Below are 17,366 nucleotides of genomic sequence, written 5' to 3'. Positions count from 1 at the left end.
ATAACTAGACTTGTGTCGTTCATGAACGAACCGGTTCAAAGAAACGACTCCGTGAAAAGAACGAACGGATCCGTATCCAGCACATTCTTTTATATCGTTCATTTAGATCCCTGATGATCATTGCTGCTTACAAAATTAGCAGCAGAGCCATCACATTTAGTTTTACAAAGTTTTAAGATTTAATTTATTGAGCCATTCATTTACAAACGTTATAATTAGATATAGTTGTTATGATATTATGTAAAACTTAAGAATATAATTAGTTTTACAAACACACTCACGCAATCAACTCACAAATTTGCACACACAAAACAATCAACGATTCAGTTAGCTACAATTGTTCAGTAAATCAATGGCTCATATGGTTCATCTAGTTCTTTTAGCTCCTCTGTTTCTTTTTGCTTCTTTCGTTCATATTCAAAACAGTAACCACCGCCATTTTTTGCACACAGACAAACGCACACGAGCTGCGTCAGCGCTAGCATCACAAATTTGCAAACACACATGGCTCATATCGTTTCGTTGAACGAAAAAGAGCCAACGAACGAAGTGAAGGACCCGGATCTTTTTGGTGAACGGAATGAAAAAGATCGATCCGCTCAATGAACGAGATTGCCCTACACTACTAATAACCGATTAATCGATTAACCGAAAACGATTTTTCGTATCCCTAGTACGAATTTCCAAAAGCCCTTTAATGCAACTATCTTGGACTCCGTCCGTGTACCGTCCGCTCAGAATTCTTGCTCTATTCGTTCGCCTAATACGAAAGGCAAATTTGTTTGTACATTTTAGTACCTTCCTCTTACGAACACACCTACACTTCAATAGGAACCTCCACTCAGAATTTCAAGATTTTAGATTTAGCCGTTTCGCTTCGACGTTGATAACCAGTAAGTCGCTCAAATGGTACAAATTTAAGTACTTTTCGTAACCCTTACACTACGAATTTTCAAAAACCAAGCCAAATTTACCACCTACGCTCCAAGACTAACCCTCACCCAAAATTTCAATATCCTAGCTTCCTCCGTCTCGCTTGGGCATTGATTGTCAGTCGGACATCATTGCTCAGGTATTAAGATACTAGTTTGAGGCAGTTATGAAAATAGGAATGAATGAGATACGAGAATATATTTTTTTAATATTTAGAGAACCGCGACAACATATTGCGATAAAAAGTGGTTGCATTGTTTTGAGATACGAGGTTGAGGAAGTAAGGCATCGATATTAAGTTTGTCCTATGACTTACTAAACTTTAGTGAACAAATTTCCTTAGTAATATTTAGGAACTTTTCAATTATACAATTGTCAAAATTTGAGTAAAACAACAACATCCAGTAAAATTATTACAAATTATCGAGTACATAATTATTGGAAAATATGGAGTACACTCACATACTTTATGGTTGGTTGGTACGCACCTATTAACCCTCCGACGGCGTTTATAACGAAAAATACTATGTATTTAGGTACCGACGGATATTTCAAAAATATAGAAATATCAAAGATCAGATATTGTATTTTCATTCTTACCATATCATCGACCAGATCTGTCTCACGTTCAGGTGCACTTGAACGCCCTGCACAGTCCATGGTATTGAGTTGCATTAGGTGCAAAATTTTGAATGTTTTTCTTTCTTGGTACACACACACGAACAATAAGAACAACTCCTATTCGAATACAAAGAAATATATTTTTTCTTCACTATTCTTTGGTTTATTATTTTTGTTTCTTCGGTCCACAAGACACAAAATCAAAATTGCGCCAAAAAAATATTACAAAGCGCACAACAAATGCACGACGGCGACAGCTGCGCTTAAATCATCAAATCACTGTCATCTAACCAGCCGAGCGGGAGAGTATGTACATAGAACGTTATCACTCGCGAGAGAGTGGGAATCGAATCAGATCACTTGAGAACCGTTAGATGTTGCTTTGCTGCAATGAAGTTGTATATTTTTGATACTTATTTCAAGAACAAATTGTATAGGTATTTTATTACTTTTAACAATTCACTTTTGCACAATTGCTTTTGCTATTCCATTTCTTTTTTTCTGCATCTGATTGTAGAAGTTGGTCTTTCCACTTTTTGGCTTCCAATTGGTTTACTTTGAATTGATTTTTTGTTTACAACCGATGGATGGAAAACGTTGTAAATCTGTCGCAACAATTAAGTTAATTATTTTTGTCGTACAATTTACATTACAATTTACGGTAAATTCTATTTTTATTTGCGTTTGTTGTTGATTTCTCCTAATTTGTCATTAATCAAACAAAAACACCTTAATTCCGCACAAAAACGACGCGCCGTTGCGTGGACAACGACGATCACAATCCGAATGAGAAATGGAATTAAACAAGAAATCAACCACCAGCACATCCACATCAGTTTAGGGCAAAGACGTGAGGGGCGAAGGTGAAGTTGAAATGGATTGCGACAACAACAACAACAACAAGCATAACAACAGCTACTACCACATCAACAAAGACGACCGACGGACACCAATAACGATTTTCATTTGGTGTGTTTTTATTTGATTCGTATTGGAATCGAATTGAGAAATGAACTCTCCCATGGCTTGCTCGCGCAACCATCCCATCTCTGCTGCTATGTTTGATTTCCCTCGCTGACATTTATTGATGTTGTTATTGGGTGAAGTGTTGGTTGAGGAAATGACGGGGAGGCGCGTGCAACCACGTCGTTTACTTATTGAATTATAAGACAAACGAAAAAAACGATACGAAATGAATTCCTATTGGATCTGGTTATTTCGAATTATTTCGTTTCCAAAGTATTCCTCATATTTCAATTCCATTCATTTCGCTTCATGTTATTGTTTTGGTTTGTTGTAGACTCTACAAAAAAATCTATGATGTTGTAAATTCAAATTTTTTTCTCTAAAATATATCTCGGACACCCAGACACATTCGCCAAAACAACAAAATGTATAAATTTTGCTGCTAATTGCATAAATTGTGCGATAATACTCATATTTTCTTGGGGCGTACGTATACTTTTGTATCATTTTTTGATTTTTGTAAAATTTACCGCTATTTATATTATGGAATATACTTTTGTTGTATTAAATATTGTTTATTAGTGAGACGAAATAAACCTGTGTACTTGGAATTTCATAAATAAAAGTAATGATACATACTTTTTTAAAACCCGAGATTTATGGGGCTTACGTATACTTAAGTAAGACTGTGTAGTTTGAAAAAAATCCCGTACATCTGCTTTGAACACATACATACGTATGTATGTACTGTCAACATTTTTGGAAATAAGAAATAAATTATTGATTATTAATTGCGGCAAGAAACTATGTTTCTATGTATGTTTCAAGTTTTCTGACACTTAAGCCCATATTCAGCTCGCTCTTTTGTAAAACGAGTCTTTACTATTATTTACTATTGAAATACGCTTAAACTCCACAAACGCTTTATTAAATGCGGTTATATGCAAAGGTAATACTGTCGAAATCGCTTATAACGTCGGTCAAGGGACCGAAAAAATTCGGACGCTATAAGCGATAGACGTTATAAACGATATTAATAAAATGAGGTCACATTGTACTAATAGTGGGTATAAATATATAGGAGTACATATTCCTGTAGTGCGATTCTGTAATTCTCTACCGATGGAATTAACGACAAATATATAGCGATATTTGTCGGGAAGTGCTATTCTGTATACAAATGTCACCGATTTTTGTCGGTAATTACCGAAAATCATCGGTCAATTACCTACGAAAAAACAGTAAGGTCTACCGACAAAAAATAATTTTCATATTTTAAACAAAACAATCATTGAAAATCACATTTTTAAGAAATGGCGTGAAAAACATTTCGTGCAAATAAAATGGTAAGCAGAGATACATTTCTGTACACATAAAAAAGAAAATAGAGCTTTTTTGAGCTTTTCGGGTTAACCTCCTTTATGAGAATTTATGCGTACACGCAATGGATTTGACAATATAAATCCACTGGATTTACTAAATACTGTCGAATGTAAACGTACATTTATACTTTTAACTCCCATGTTTTAATTTGTACTTCGAATTTTTCTCAATGTAATACCTATGAACTATAATAATTTTATATCTAATAGTAATTTAAATAATTTCATTAGAAATTTGAATTATGTTAATATGGAATGCGTATTATTTCGCTTAAAATGTCATTTTTTCCTACAAATAACACGAAACGTTTAAAAAATTAGAATAACTAATATACATATGTCCTAGGAATGGGCTTCTCTTTTTGAAATAACGTGCAGCTTGCATTCCGTCATTCTACCAATATTAGAACAAAATGTTTCATCTTCGTATGTTTCGTCGTCATAACCGATAGCAAAATCCAAATTAGTTTTTTTATTATTATTATTAATTTACCAAAAAACGACGTTGCACCGGTATGTCGTTATAAATCATGTCGTCATTATAAACGATTTCGACTGTATGTATTATATAGGGTCCCAAATAATAGGCCTGTTCGATAACTTCGCAAGTAAAAAGTACTTGAAAGTTCTTGCAAATACTAAGTCTGTCTGGTTACTTTCCCAGCAAGAATTGTCCAGCAAGAACTTTCTCAGAGAGTAAGGGGTTTTTACTCTCTTTTGCTAGAAAATTGTAAAAAGTAAACAGACACCTTCCCAGCAAAAACCAGCAGGCAATCAGCTGGCTTGCCAAAACAGAACAATTTGTCCGCCAATAAAGGAAGCAAACACGTTGTATTTTATTAAAAATAAAAAAGAAAATCAAACAAAAAGTATTTTTCCACTTTACAAATTTGTTCTCCATAAAACAATACAATTAGACTATGTTATTTCCACAATAAAATTGTTTTTAATTTTCACAAACATAAATCAACAAAAAACTAAAAACATATGATTGACTGTTTTCAGGAAGAAGAAGCATTGCTAGTGCTTGCTAGAAGAAATTTGTCCAGCAAGAATTTGCAAACTCTCAGTGAAAGAACTGTCAAAATGTCTCTCTCGAATCGCTCTCTTTTGCTGGTTTTTTGTGTTAACAGACGACTTCCAGCAACAATTGGTACAAATTGTTACAAATTTTAGGGTAACCAGACAGACCTACTTGCAACTACTTCTCATTTCTCTTTTATTGAAGAAATTTGTTATCGAACAGCATTTTGTAAAAGTTTGTACAAATTTATACAATCTTTTGGGTTATCGAACATAACTAATTATTCCAATGCGTTACAAACGGAAAAACAAATCACTGCTGGTTCTACAATTTTTGAAGGTAATACCCCGGTTACACTTAACCGGATTCAAATGTCAATTCCATAGCGCAAACGTCAAATAAATCCTCTCGAAGTGGGTTAACCCGGCAAAAAACTCTAGTGTAACCGTACTATAAGTTTTTAATAATAGAATTATTAATCAGAGTGTCCAAACTAGAACGCAATTTTTAAATTTGGCGCCATTCGAAGTGTCATTGTTTGACATTTGAACAATTGTTGTTTGCTAGAAGAAGGTACGAGATTGGTACAAATGGAGCGCTACATGAATGAACAACGCATTCTCATTGCGAAATTGTTTTGCCAAATAGGTGAAAGTTTTGCGTGTACAGTTTGCAAATTGTGATCAATTTGGGTTCACAATAATACTCCAAAAAAGTCAACTGTAAAGAGATTAATGGATAAATTTGCCTAAACTGGTTCTGTTAGTGATGTAAAGACAACAACGCGCCTTCGCCCAGTTCGATCGACCGAAAATGTCGCTCAAACTCCATCCACCTCAATTAGACACCGAGCTCAGCAAATTGGTGTCTCCAAATCCACTATGCAGTGCATTTTAACAAAAGATATGCATCTTCATGCATACAAAGTTCAATCGATTCGGGAACTGAAGCCAGCTGACCATGTACAGCGAAGGGAGTTCGTTAATAAGGCATCGGAGAGACAATATGAAAATGCTGATTTTTGCAATAAAATCATCTTCAGTGACGAGGCCCATTTCCATCTTGATGGCTTCGTCAATATGCAGAATTGTCGCATTTGGGGTGAGGAAAATCCTCGAGTAATTCACGAGAAGCAAATGCATCCTCAACCTTTTTTTTATGAAAATGAGGCAAGTCAAGAGCAAACAGTCAATGGAGTTCGGTATCGTGAAATGATAACCAGTTTTTTCTTGCCTAGAATTGAAGAAATTAATGTGGAGGGCATGTGGTTTCAACAAGACGACGCCACATGTCATACAGCCAGAGAAACAATTCAATTGCTGCACCAGTCATTTCGCGGTCATGTTATTTCTCGTTTTTGAGACCAGAATTGGCCGCCTAGATCGTGCGATTTAACACCTTTAGATTTATTTCTTTGGTTTTTTTGAAGTCGATGGTTTAGGTGAATAAGCCTTAAACGAGGAAATTGGACGCTGCATTAATGAAATGCCACAGCATTTATGCAAAACGGTCATTGAAAATGTCATAAAATGATCGCGTGTGTGCCAGCAAAGTCGCTGCGGCCATCTGCATGATATATTGTTCAATACATAACCTCATTCTGTCTACTTTACGATATAATAAAGTTTAACGATTTTTTAAATATCTGTGTTTTATTTAAAATTTAAAAATTGCGTTCTGGTTGGGACACCCTTAAGTATTACATACAAAATTCCCGTACTCCTTTTTTGGTCTGTAAAACGTATTTTACATTTAGCATGTTTTATAGCACATGCATCATTTAAGTTGCAAATTCCATACAATATCTGTCAAATAAATGACGTTAACTCCCAAAACACCTGCTTTACGTGCATGTGTAAAATGCGTATAATTTTCCATCAAAATCGAACATTTAAATCATAAATAGTTTTATTGTTTACTATGGGATTCTCCAGCAAGATTTATATTGCTGAAACCCTTTTTCACTACCATTGAAACACCTCCAAAACGTGGTTTTTTAAACGTTTCAACAACATGTTCCGGCGATTGTTGTTTACTTTCTGGCTTATACGAATCTTAAAAGTATTTTGAAACAACTCTATCGTATTTTTTCGAAATTTCTTGCACCGATCGAAACGTAATCCATCGAAAACAAACCTGTTTTACGGCCAAGTGTTCATGCAGTATCGAATGCAAGCTAAAGTAGGAAATTACAAGGATGACTCTCATGCACGGAGGAAAAAATGCCTCTCTAACATATGTCCCAAACATTGGCAACAGTCCCAAACATAACATAACGCTTTTAAAAAGAAATAAATATATATAAACATCGATGAACGCTACTCCTTAGTTGTGTAATAAAACACATTTTCCTCAAAGTTGAAATCATCAGCGGAAAATCGGCATCTGGAATCAACTGAGTATAAAATACTTCCATTCACTTTCTTGATTCAATTATAAAATTTCCAATTATAAAATGTATTGAGCATTTAATTTACTAGAAAGCACCATTTCTTTAAGAAAATACAAAACACTGATGTATTCACTCACTTTACCGTCTTTACTCAACGAAGGTATTAAGAAAACTGAAGAAAAAAAAACAATATAATATTTTTTTCTTTTCCTCTTCGCTTGCTACGTTGGTTAACAACAAAGCACGAAATACACGTGTTTGGCCGCTTAGCTTCTGCGTCTCCTATTACACCATACACACAGCTCTTTATTATAAAACAGCATACCGCAGCCGCGAGAGCCCTGTTGTTACTCTCTTTGACAAAAGTCCTCTCTCCACCCATAAAAAAATATGTTGTAACATAAAAATACGTTGGTACCCAAAACCTATTAAATATAAAATATAGAAACATCGTTGAACGCTTTTCGTTAGCTGTAAACTAAAACACATTCTCCTCAAAATTGAAATCATCAACGGGAAATCGGCATCTGGAATCAAATGAATATATAATGTAATACATTTTTCAAATATATGCATGTATATGAAAAATTTATTAGTGTTATTACCAATATTGAATGCGATTTCTTCTTTGTCCAATAAAATATTTCCATTCACTTTTTTGATTCAATTATTAAATGACCAATTATAAAATGTATTGGACATTTAATTTACTGAAAAGCACCATTTATTTAAGAAAACACAAACACTGATTTATTCATTCACTTTACCATCTTTACCCAAAGACAGGGAAACTGAAGAAAAAATGCTCTCCATTTTTCTCGCTAAAAGAACAACGATAATTCATACCGTTTTTTCCTCTTTGCTTGCTAGGTGTTTAATTATGAGTTACAGAAAAAATATGTAACTGCTTGTGGATGAATAAATCGCAACAGCAACAAAGAACGAAACACACGTGTTTGGCCGCATATACACAACCGAAGCAAAAACAAACTCTTTCACCCTCCCGTCCCGCTTTTACGTCTTCTAATGTACCATACACACAGCTCTTTATTATATTTGTTTGGATCCAACATATTTCTAATATTACATACATATATTTTTCTGCGTGTTTTTCGATCTAACATTATCAGTTCATGCACGGCTTCATGTTTACTGTCACAACTGCAGTTTTTGGACGGCCTTCACTAGATTCGCCGTTGAGAGAGCGTCGACCACGATTTAGTTTATTGAACCAATTTTTTACAGTTCACAAGCAAATTACATTTTCTGCAAATGCATTTTTCAAGTCGCTATACACAACTGAACACATGGTGGTACGTCAAATTGTACTGAGTACGTTTATGCTAAAAATGTCAAAATTTCCAATGGAAACGTGAAAAGACGAGTCATTAGTCCCCCTGCTTTTCTGGAAATAACTTTTTTCCATATTACAGCATATTACAATCGACAACTTTTTTTCATCGTAGATTGTAGTATGTCTTTCATATCGAAAGGCTGCTAAAAATCCGACAAATAAATGTTGCTGACGTCTTAGCGTTCTAAACCACAATCCAATTAAATCTTTCGACTTGAAAGATTTACTACAATCTTCAATGGAAAAAAGCTAACATCCCAGAAGGGATAAGGGAGACTTCTCTCATTTCAATGGGTGCACTCCGATTCATATTAGCTCAATGTATAGTATAATGTAATATTGAAAAAAATGATTTCTAGAAAAGATGTGGGACAAATGACTCGTCTCCGGTGAAATTTCCCCCATTGGTACCGCTTTCGAATAATTTTGACATCAAATAGGCTTCTATTTAAACTTCTGTCGAGTTTTTTTCTGTAAGTACTCTATGGATTTCGAGAAATGCCTACAAAGCTATCAATGATAGGAATGTGGTGTGGGACTTCCTAGATCTTCCATTAGCGAACTTTCATCATAAATTTCTATGGCGTACATCGGGGAAATAAGGTTCCCGGGGGTGACCAACATCTAGTCTAATGGACGGCAGCTGGTCCCTTAGTACAAATGGCAGGCAGAGGCTGAGATCTCTGGAATGACTGCCTTTGAACTACTGAAGGCACTGTGGGACCCACATCTACGGCTTTTATGCAGCGAAAAGCGAATATTTGTTTATAATAAACGAGAGTACACAACACCCTCTGTATTCGAATCGAGCGACTGAAACACAGAAGGAAAACTATAAACCCTACAGAAGGCAACGGAAAACCACTGAAGTACTATTCCTTGAAAATCATACATTATCAACCATATAATACATAACACACGGCCCTAAGTCTCCGGCCAAACGGAGATGCTAAGAATCCCCGAAGGTAAATACAAACATAACCTTAAAGTTGGAACTGGGATATTAGGAGTCTATTTGAAGTCGGAAAGCTAAATAACTCCATAAGTGAGATGAAAAGACTCAATATAGATGTATGTAGTGTACCACTCTGGAAATAAAGATGGACATCACCGATAAGGCGTTGCAATAATTTGAAAGACAATATAGCGACATGCGTTGCTGGATGTGTTCCGGTGTCAGACCGATCTATGGGTGTTAAATTTATGCTAGCCCACTTAATGTAAATATTATATAAGTTTATTCCCCAATAAGTCAGAAAGGATGAAATACGTGGCATTACGAGAAGATATTGGAACAGTAGAATAGACAGACTAGTAGAATTCTGTCAAGCACACAAAATGACGGTCATCAACATGCTTTTTCTTCTAAACCCAAGAAGCCTATATACTTGGAAATCTCCAAAAAACAATAAAGAAAACATAATACGAAATCAAATCTACTATATAATAATAAACAGCCGATATTGCACATGCATAACAAAACGCTTGACGTTTCCAGGAGCAGATTCATTTCTGCTGTCCGAGAGAAGAGGAAAAATCGAAGACCAAAATTTAACGTTGAAAAACTTACAGACCCCTCAATGAAAAGGGACATAAAAAACGTGTAAATTTCACACGGGAGAACATCGATAGAGAAGACCTCGAAAATATTTGGAATAAAATAAAACACAAAGTTAACACAATAACAAAGAACAATTTAGGAAATCAAACCCAACAAAAACAAGAAGAATGAATTACTGACGAAATTATGGAGCTCCGTCTAGAACGAAGTAAACATCGGAACACCAATTTTGAAACATACTGGGAAGTTAACAGGGACATCCGAAATGCCACCAGAACAACAAAAAATACAACGCTCAAAAGAAATATGCAAAATATTGCACAAAAAGTTAAAAGAAGCTGCAGGAATACACAGGAATTTATCATCAGAAGTATTATTAGAAGTAAATAATGTTGGTACATTTGAAATATCCGAGAGAAAAAGAATTTGGAAAGATTACGTCACTAGGATGTTTACAGAAGACGAGAGGTCAACTTATGATTTTAATTAACCCGCTCTGACAGAAACGCAAATAAACAAGTGTCAAGTCGAATATGAAATTCCCAACCAAATTCCTTCAGAAATTTTAAAGTTAATAGATGGAGAAAACATATACATATTAGTCACACTTTTTAACTATATATGTATATGGCACAGGTCAATACCCCACAAGACTGGTTAAAATCGATTTTCATAACCATCCCAAAGTAGAAAAATACAATGAAATGCGATAAATTCAGACTTATAAGCCTTATGAACCACGCCTTTAAAATTTTCCTGAGAATTATAGAAGAATATATGTATGCATATTGTGAACTCCATATGAGCAAGTCGCAATTTGGTGTCAAAGAAGGAATGGGTATAAGTGAAGCTCTACTCATGATACACTCGCTGATCCAAAACTGTCGTGTTGTGCAAAGAGATGTTTTTATATGTTTCCTAGATTATGCTAAAGCTTTTTATACTGTCCAGCACCACAACAATAACAAGCTCACATAGCCCACAAGCCAATAAAAAAATAAATAAAAAAATGTTTATGGAAATTGAAATGTAATTTCATTATTGTTAAACGATATAATGTATGATCGCTTATACCCGAACAGCGAAGTGGCAAATAAAAGAAGTAGTGGTAAATAAACTCAAACATTAGGAAGTCTATAAGTTCAGAGAGTCCATGACATCAACGGCGTTCCGATAAATGCATTTTTTCGGTTTAGAGACATGAAACAATATCTTCCACTCATATTAACACCATATTAAAGGCCCTAGGAATGAGGCTAACACCAAAGGTCATACGGGCAGGTATCTGAAGCGTTCGCCCATATTTATGAATAACATGTAGCCATATTTGACTCCTATGTACACTCTAAACTTTTTCTGTTGAATTTCACAATGACAATGGTAGGCAACAAGATGCGACACAAAAATGCATAATTTCCAACAGCTTTGTTTTTAGATTTTACGCATAATGTGTTTAAAACTTTACATATTTTTGTTGCTATTTTAGACACAATTTATTGTAACTTTACGCACTTTTGTGTGTAAATTTCAATTTACGAAAATGCTCACAATGGGATTTATAAGAATTAAAGTTCTTGCACAATGTTTTATGGGGGTATATGGGGTAGATTTGCATCTACCCCATACATATTTATCAGCATTTTGAAGCACTTTGTCACATGTTTGGCATACATTTTTATACAAAACTTTAATTAATATAAATGTTATTACTTATTTAAAACACATACATTATTATACCACCACATCGGCTCAAAACAAAGAACGGCAGCAAATAAGCGCGAGCAAGTGTTTTTGCGTGTTGTTGTTATTTCTTTGGGTTATACCTACACACTTTTTGTTGAGATTTTGCTACAGCGTATTATTAAAATTAAACAGTTTGTGTTTAATTTCAAGCTAACATACATATGTATGTATACTGTTACAAATCTAAATTTTCAATACTTTATGTTTGAAATTACGCATTTCTATAAATATTTTTTTAATAATTATATAATTTTGTTAATTTTTATAATTTGTTAAAGAAATCAACATAAAAACACGGTGAATTTCATTCCAATTTTCAAAAAATAATTTAGAGTGTAGGATCACTCATTGAAGTCTCAAGACTTCAAATTGAGTACATGCAGAAAAAATTCGACAGAAAGTTAAATAGAGGCATATTTTATGCCAAAGTTACCCGAAAACGGGATCAATGGGGGAAGTACCAATATATGATGAAACGAAGTTCAAAAGGCTAGATAAGCCTTTACTTTCATAAAGAAATAGGTAAAAAAATATTACGTTTGACAAATGTGTAAGATTTTGGGTTATTTTGTTAAATCTTCATTTATACCATTTATACCAAAAACCATGCACTGACAACAGTGTTTGCTGAAATTGTTGCTGTTGTGTGCCGAATGCTGATTTATACCCTAATATTTTCTGGATTTTAATTCACCACTAAATACTTAAAAAAGTTACATTTATATTGTAAATATACATAATTATTTACATATGTACACTTTTGAACAATGTTTCGTTTAATGGGGACACCAATCTAGCTTTGGATTGTTTGTTTCATTCCAATAATGCAGTTTCAGCGTTTAATTTTCGCGTGTTTCATTCCATTTGTGCTTTTTATTTCAGAGAGAGAGAGAGTAGGAGAGTGAATCAACCTTCATTGTTGTTTTGTATGTTGTTCAACCGGTTATAGAGAGGAATGTGCTGTGTCAATATACGAGTGTGTGTGCTGTGTTATAAATTATTTTCAACAGTTCTCTTTTCTACTGACGTATTCTCACTCTTTCATTCGTTCATGTTTCTTTGCCTATCATTATAATGATTACTCAGTTTATTCATTTTCTTTTGTTGTTGTTATATATAAAATTTATTTGAACGGTGTACAGCCAATCGGAGTTCGTCGCTCGGTCTTCATCTGGTGGTTGAAATGTGTGATTGTTGTGTTATATACAACAACGTATATACGTGAATATGTGTATGTATGTATGAATTGTTACATTTGGATATTTGCGTTCGTATTGGATTGAAATTTATATCTTGTCATTATAAAAGGGGGTATGTTTATTTTTTTGTGGCTATGCTCCACAGAAGTTTCATTCGTTGGCGAAAAAGTACGTTATATTATCTATGTCTGTATATGAAATAGTACATTTGCATGTACATACATATGTTTGTATGTATGTTGAAAATGTTGCCATTTGATGGATAATAAAAAGTAATATAGCAAACATTGTAACTGACAGAACGCCCTTTACATTATAGGAACAAAGCATAAACATTGAAATTACATTACTATGGTTGTCGTTCCATGGTAAGGTATGTTGTGCTTTGTACATAAACCTATAACTATACCATTTTCAGATGTAATTCGTATTATTTTAGATTCAATTCTTAACATTTCATTTGTAATTCGAAAATTCCAGTTATAATTCGAAAATTCCACTTGTAATTCGAAGCATTCCAATTGTAATTCGAAAATTTCATTTGTAATTCGAATTATTCCATTTGTAATTCGAATTTTTATACCCTCAGCATTTATGCTAACGAGGGTATATACACTTTCATACGGGCAAAATGTGCCTCATCGAAATAATGGTTTTAGACCCTAAGTATGTTTGGACGAAATGTTTTCAGACAATTTGGAGTCGATTGAGCAATGTCCGTCCGTCCGTCTGTCTGTCTGTCTGGCTGGCTGGAGCGAACGATAACTTTCGAACGGATCAACCGATTCGATCCAAAATGTGGCTTTCGTAATATTTTGTCCAAACTTAGTTTAAGTTCGAAGATGGGTTATATCGGTCCACTCCTTCCGGTACCTCCCCCACAAAAGTTCGAAAACGTTCGGAAAATTTGTACTTACGATAATTCTTGAAAGCAGTAACCGATTTGGTCCATACTTTGCAAATCGTGAAATGTCTACCAGATTTAGATAAGGTTCCAATATGGACTTAATCAGTCCACTCCTTCGGGTACCGCCCACACAAAATTTGAGATATGTTCAGTTTAGGACCTGCTCCCGAATCGCTTTGATTTTGGTTTTAGCAACTCGTATTCACTGCCCCCATACGACGGTACAAGTTTCATCAAGAGCAAGTCCACACTTCCTGCGAAAATAGCCTGAAGGTTGCAAAAAACCGCTTTGACACCGTCTGAGGTGGTTGGAGCACAAGATAACTCTCGAACGGATCTGCCGATTCGGTCCAAAATTTGGCCTTAGTAATATTTTGTCCAGACATAGTGTAAGTTTGAACATTAACCATATCGGTCCACTCCTTCAGGTACCCCCCACACAAAAGTTCAAAAATGTTCGGAAAATTTGTTCATACGGTAACTCTTGAAGCGAGTGGCCGAATTGGTCCATACTTTTCACATCCTAATATATCTACTAGATATAGATCAGGTTCAAATATGGACTATATTTGTCCACTCCATCCGGTACCTCCCACACAAAATTTCGGATAAGTTTACTTTAAGACCTGATATCGAATCACTTTGATTTTTGCTGAAGCAACTTGCATTCGCTGCCTCAATTACGATAGTAAACGTTTTTTCAGGGGCAAATCCATACTTATTGATCAAACATCCCGAAGGGTGTAAAAACCCCCTATGGCACCATATGTAGTGGCTGGAGATCCACTTCTATAATGGTCAATGTAGATCCATTCCTTTTAGTATCTCCTCCGCAAAACTTTTGATCTCTAATCCTAATGAACATTTCTGTCGGTTCAAATTCCCAAAATCTTTAAAAACCCCTAAATACATACGTTTTTTCGGAAAAAAATGTTTCAATGTATACAGGCTGAGGGTATATCTCTGTCGGCAAAGCCGACTGATACTTTTTTACTTGTTCTATTTGTAATTCGAATTTTTCTATTTGCTATTCGCATTTTTCTATTTGTAATTCGAATGATTTCATTTGTAATTTAAATAAAAAATGATTTGAATAATAAATGGGGTACTTACATGTACATGTCTACATATACATTTATATATATAAAATTCTCCTGTCATGGTGTTCGGCTTTGAACTCCTCCGAAACGGCTGGACCGAATTTGATGAAATTTTGTATGTGGAGTTTGTAGGTCTGAGAATAGGTTTTTAACTACTTTTTATAGTGGTCAGTGGAGTGACCAGGGTACCTCCCCCACAAAATTTTTTAAGAAATCGTGAAATTAAAGTTATTTTTGAACGTTTTACTGTCTTGATCTTGAATGGTCATCTCGGAAATGGAATATCGCGGTCAACCCAATTTTTCAAAAATGTATAATTGTAGATAATATCCTTAATTTTAGTAAGCGTGACTATAAAAACGCTTTTAACCGGGGCTCCAATAGGTGGGAAAGCGCGATCAATTCCACATTTTAGAATACAGTACAACACCGATAATGTGCATTGGTCACAAAAACGACGGGCCAACAATGCGGTTCGAAAATCTAGAGTGATCAATATTTAACTGATAAATTGTAAATAGATTACAAAGGCTTACACGGAAATCCAAAACGACGGGACAGCAACGCGGAACCGGGTCAGCTAGTACATATATAAAATGTATGCTTAAGCATACACAATTATTATATCACCGATATATGTATCGGGTGCCACCGTGGTGCAATGGTATGTACACGCCTTGCACACTAAAGGTCGTGGGTTCGATTCCCCGGCCAGGCAACATCAAAAATTTCAACGGTGGCAAAATACCCCTCAGTAATGTTGGCGACATTTCTTGAGTATTTCAGCCATGTAAAACTTCTCTACAAGTGGTGTCTTAGGACACGCCGTTCGGACTCGGCAATAAACAGTAGTTTCTTTATCATTGAGTTAATATGAATCGGAGTGCATTCGGCGAAGTTCATTTCGGGCTGCGGATGTGAATGAGTGGATGCGCTCAGTTCTTGACAAATGGGAGGAACTTGGTAACGATTATAATTTAGTATTCGTTTGTGATAATTCAATATATGGAAGAACTGGTTCGGAACGCTATTCAATTGTTCATTCAACCACATTTCACGAAATAGTTTTATCTTTAGAAAATATTCCAGTGGGATCCTAAATGGTGCTATTTATAACCCATGTTTAATTATTCTTTACAAAATTATATTATTATTATCATTTTATTTAAATTTATTACTTTTATTATATCTTAACCACTCTTGTTTTCATTATTATTATTATAATATATTTCGTCACGCTAATCACCATTTTTTGTCTTTATAATTAATTGTTTTTTACAAAATACAAAAATTCATTTTCAATAACTTAATATTGTTTCTATGATTTCTGTTAAGCATTTCGTATTACAAATCTAATTTTCAAATTACTAATGGAATAATTCGAATTACAAATGAAATAATTCGAATTACAATTGAAATGTAACGAATTACAAATGGAACTTTCGAATTACAAATAGAATTCCCGAATTACAATTAAAACAAGTAAGAAAGTGAGTATTTTTGGATTTAAATGTGCAAATCTTATTTTTTTATAAAATTTAAAATAATTTAATACAGACTAAAAAGATTAACATACACATACCATTAATTTGGAAATTATAACATAAATAACGGAAAAAATACTTCGCATGGGAATGACAAATTTTCGGGAACATGCACAAAAAACACTAAACACATCAACAGTTCTCAAACAACTGACTATATTTTTCACTTCTATCGATTACCGTTAAAACTAACGGGAATTGTCGTTACTTTGACACATTACAATAAACAAAAAACCCGGTTTAAAGAATTTTTTTATTAATAAACACACTGGCGCACGGGAATGACGAAAAAATTGGGACACGACTAAAATGTCTCAAAAACATAATTTAAAAAATAAAATTATATTTATGAAATCAAAATTTAGTTGGTTCATTCTCCTAGAATAACTCGGCGTACTTCATTTATATAACATATTTTGATAAATTAATGAATATCAGTGTTTTTTGAACACAAAACGATTGGGAACACGGCACGGTAATGACGTTTTGCACCTTGCGACCAATTTCTTTGCATATAAATATGTAAAATATTTTATTTTTATTTTCGGACCTCGTTAAAGGACATTTTGTTTTACTTATTCCGTTTCTAAAAATTTAATTTTTTTCAATATTTTAACCTTAAATGCCTCGGGACACAGAA

At 34.2% G+C, this 17,366-nt stretch overlaps 1 protein-coding gene and 1 long non-coding RNA gene across 5 annotated transcripts in view; one reads left to right on the top strand and one right to left on the bottom strand.

Moving 5' to 3' along the window:
• The window catches only part of retn (retained), a 96,282-nt gene extending 93,675 nt beyond the window's left edge, over positions 1-2,607 (bottom strand). The window contains exons 1-2 of one of the 4 annotated variants that reach the window (XM_073988440.1): positions 2,004-2,607; positions 1,534-1,939 (exon numbers count right to left, since the gene is read on the bottom strand). In XM_073988440.1, the coding sequence (XP_073844541.1) occupies positions 1,534-1,608 (75 nt within the window). In that variant the 5' untranslated portion in view covers positions 1,609-1,939; positions 2,004-2,607. Of the gene's footprint in view, positions 1-1,533 lie in introns of all 4 variants that reach the window. The other 3 variants (XM_073988442.1, XM_073988441.1, XM_073988439.1) reach the window with 3 other exon arrangements.
• Positions 2,608-2,913: 306 nt separating this feature from the next.
• LOC141405385 (uncharacterized) overlaps positions 2,914-17,366 on the top strand; it is an 88,198-nt gene continuing 73,745 nt past the window's right edge. Inside the window, exon 1 of the long non-coding RNA XR_012413194.1 lies at positions 2,914-3,006. This is a non-coding gene — a long non-coding RNA (uncharacterized lncRNA). The remainder of the gene's footprint in view (positions 3,007-17,366) is intronic.

This window comes from Musca autumnalis, unplaced genomic scaffold (genome assembly GCF_047663935.1).
Source record: "Musca autumnalis isolate F117 unplaced genomic scaffold, ASM4766393v1 scaffold_5, whole genome shotgun sequence".
NCBI lineage: Eukaryota > Metazoa > Arthropoda > Insecta > Diptera > Muscidae > Musca > Musca autumnalis.
Note: the sequence above shows the minus strand (reverse complement) of the source record. Positions and strands in the feature narration are given on the sequence as shown.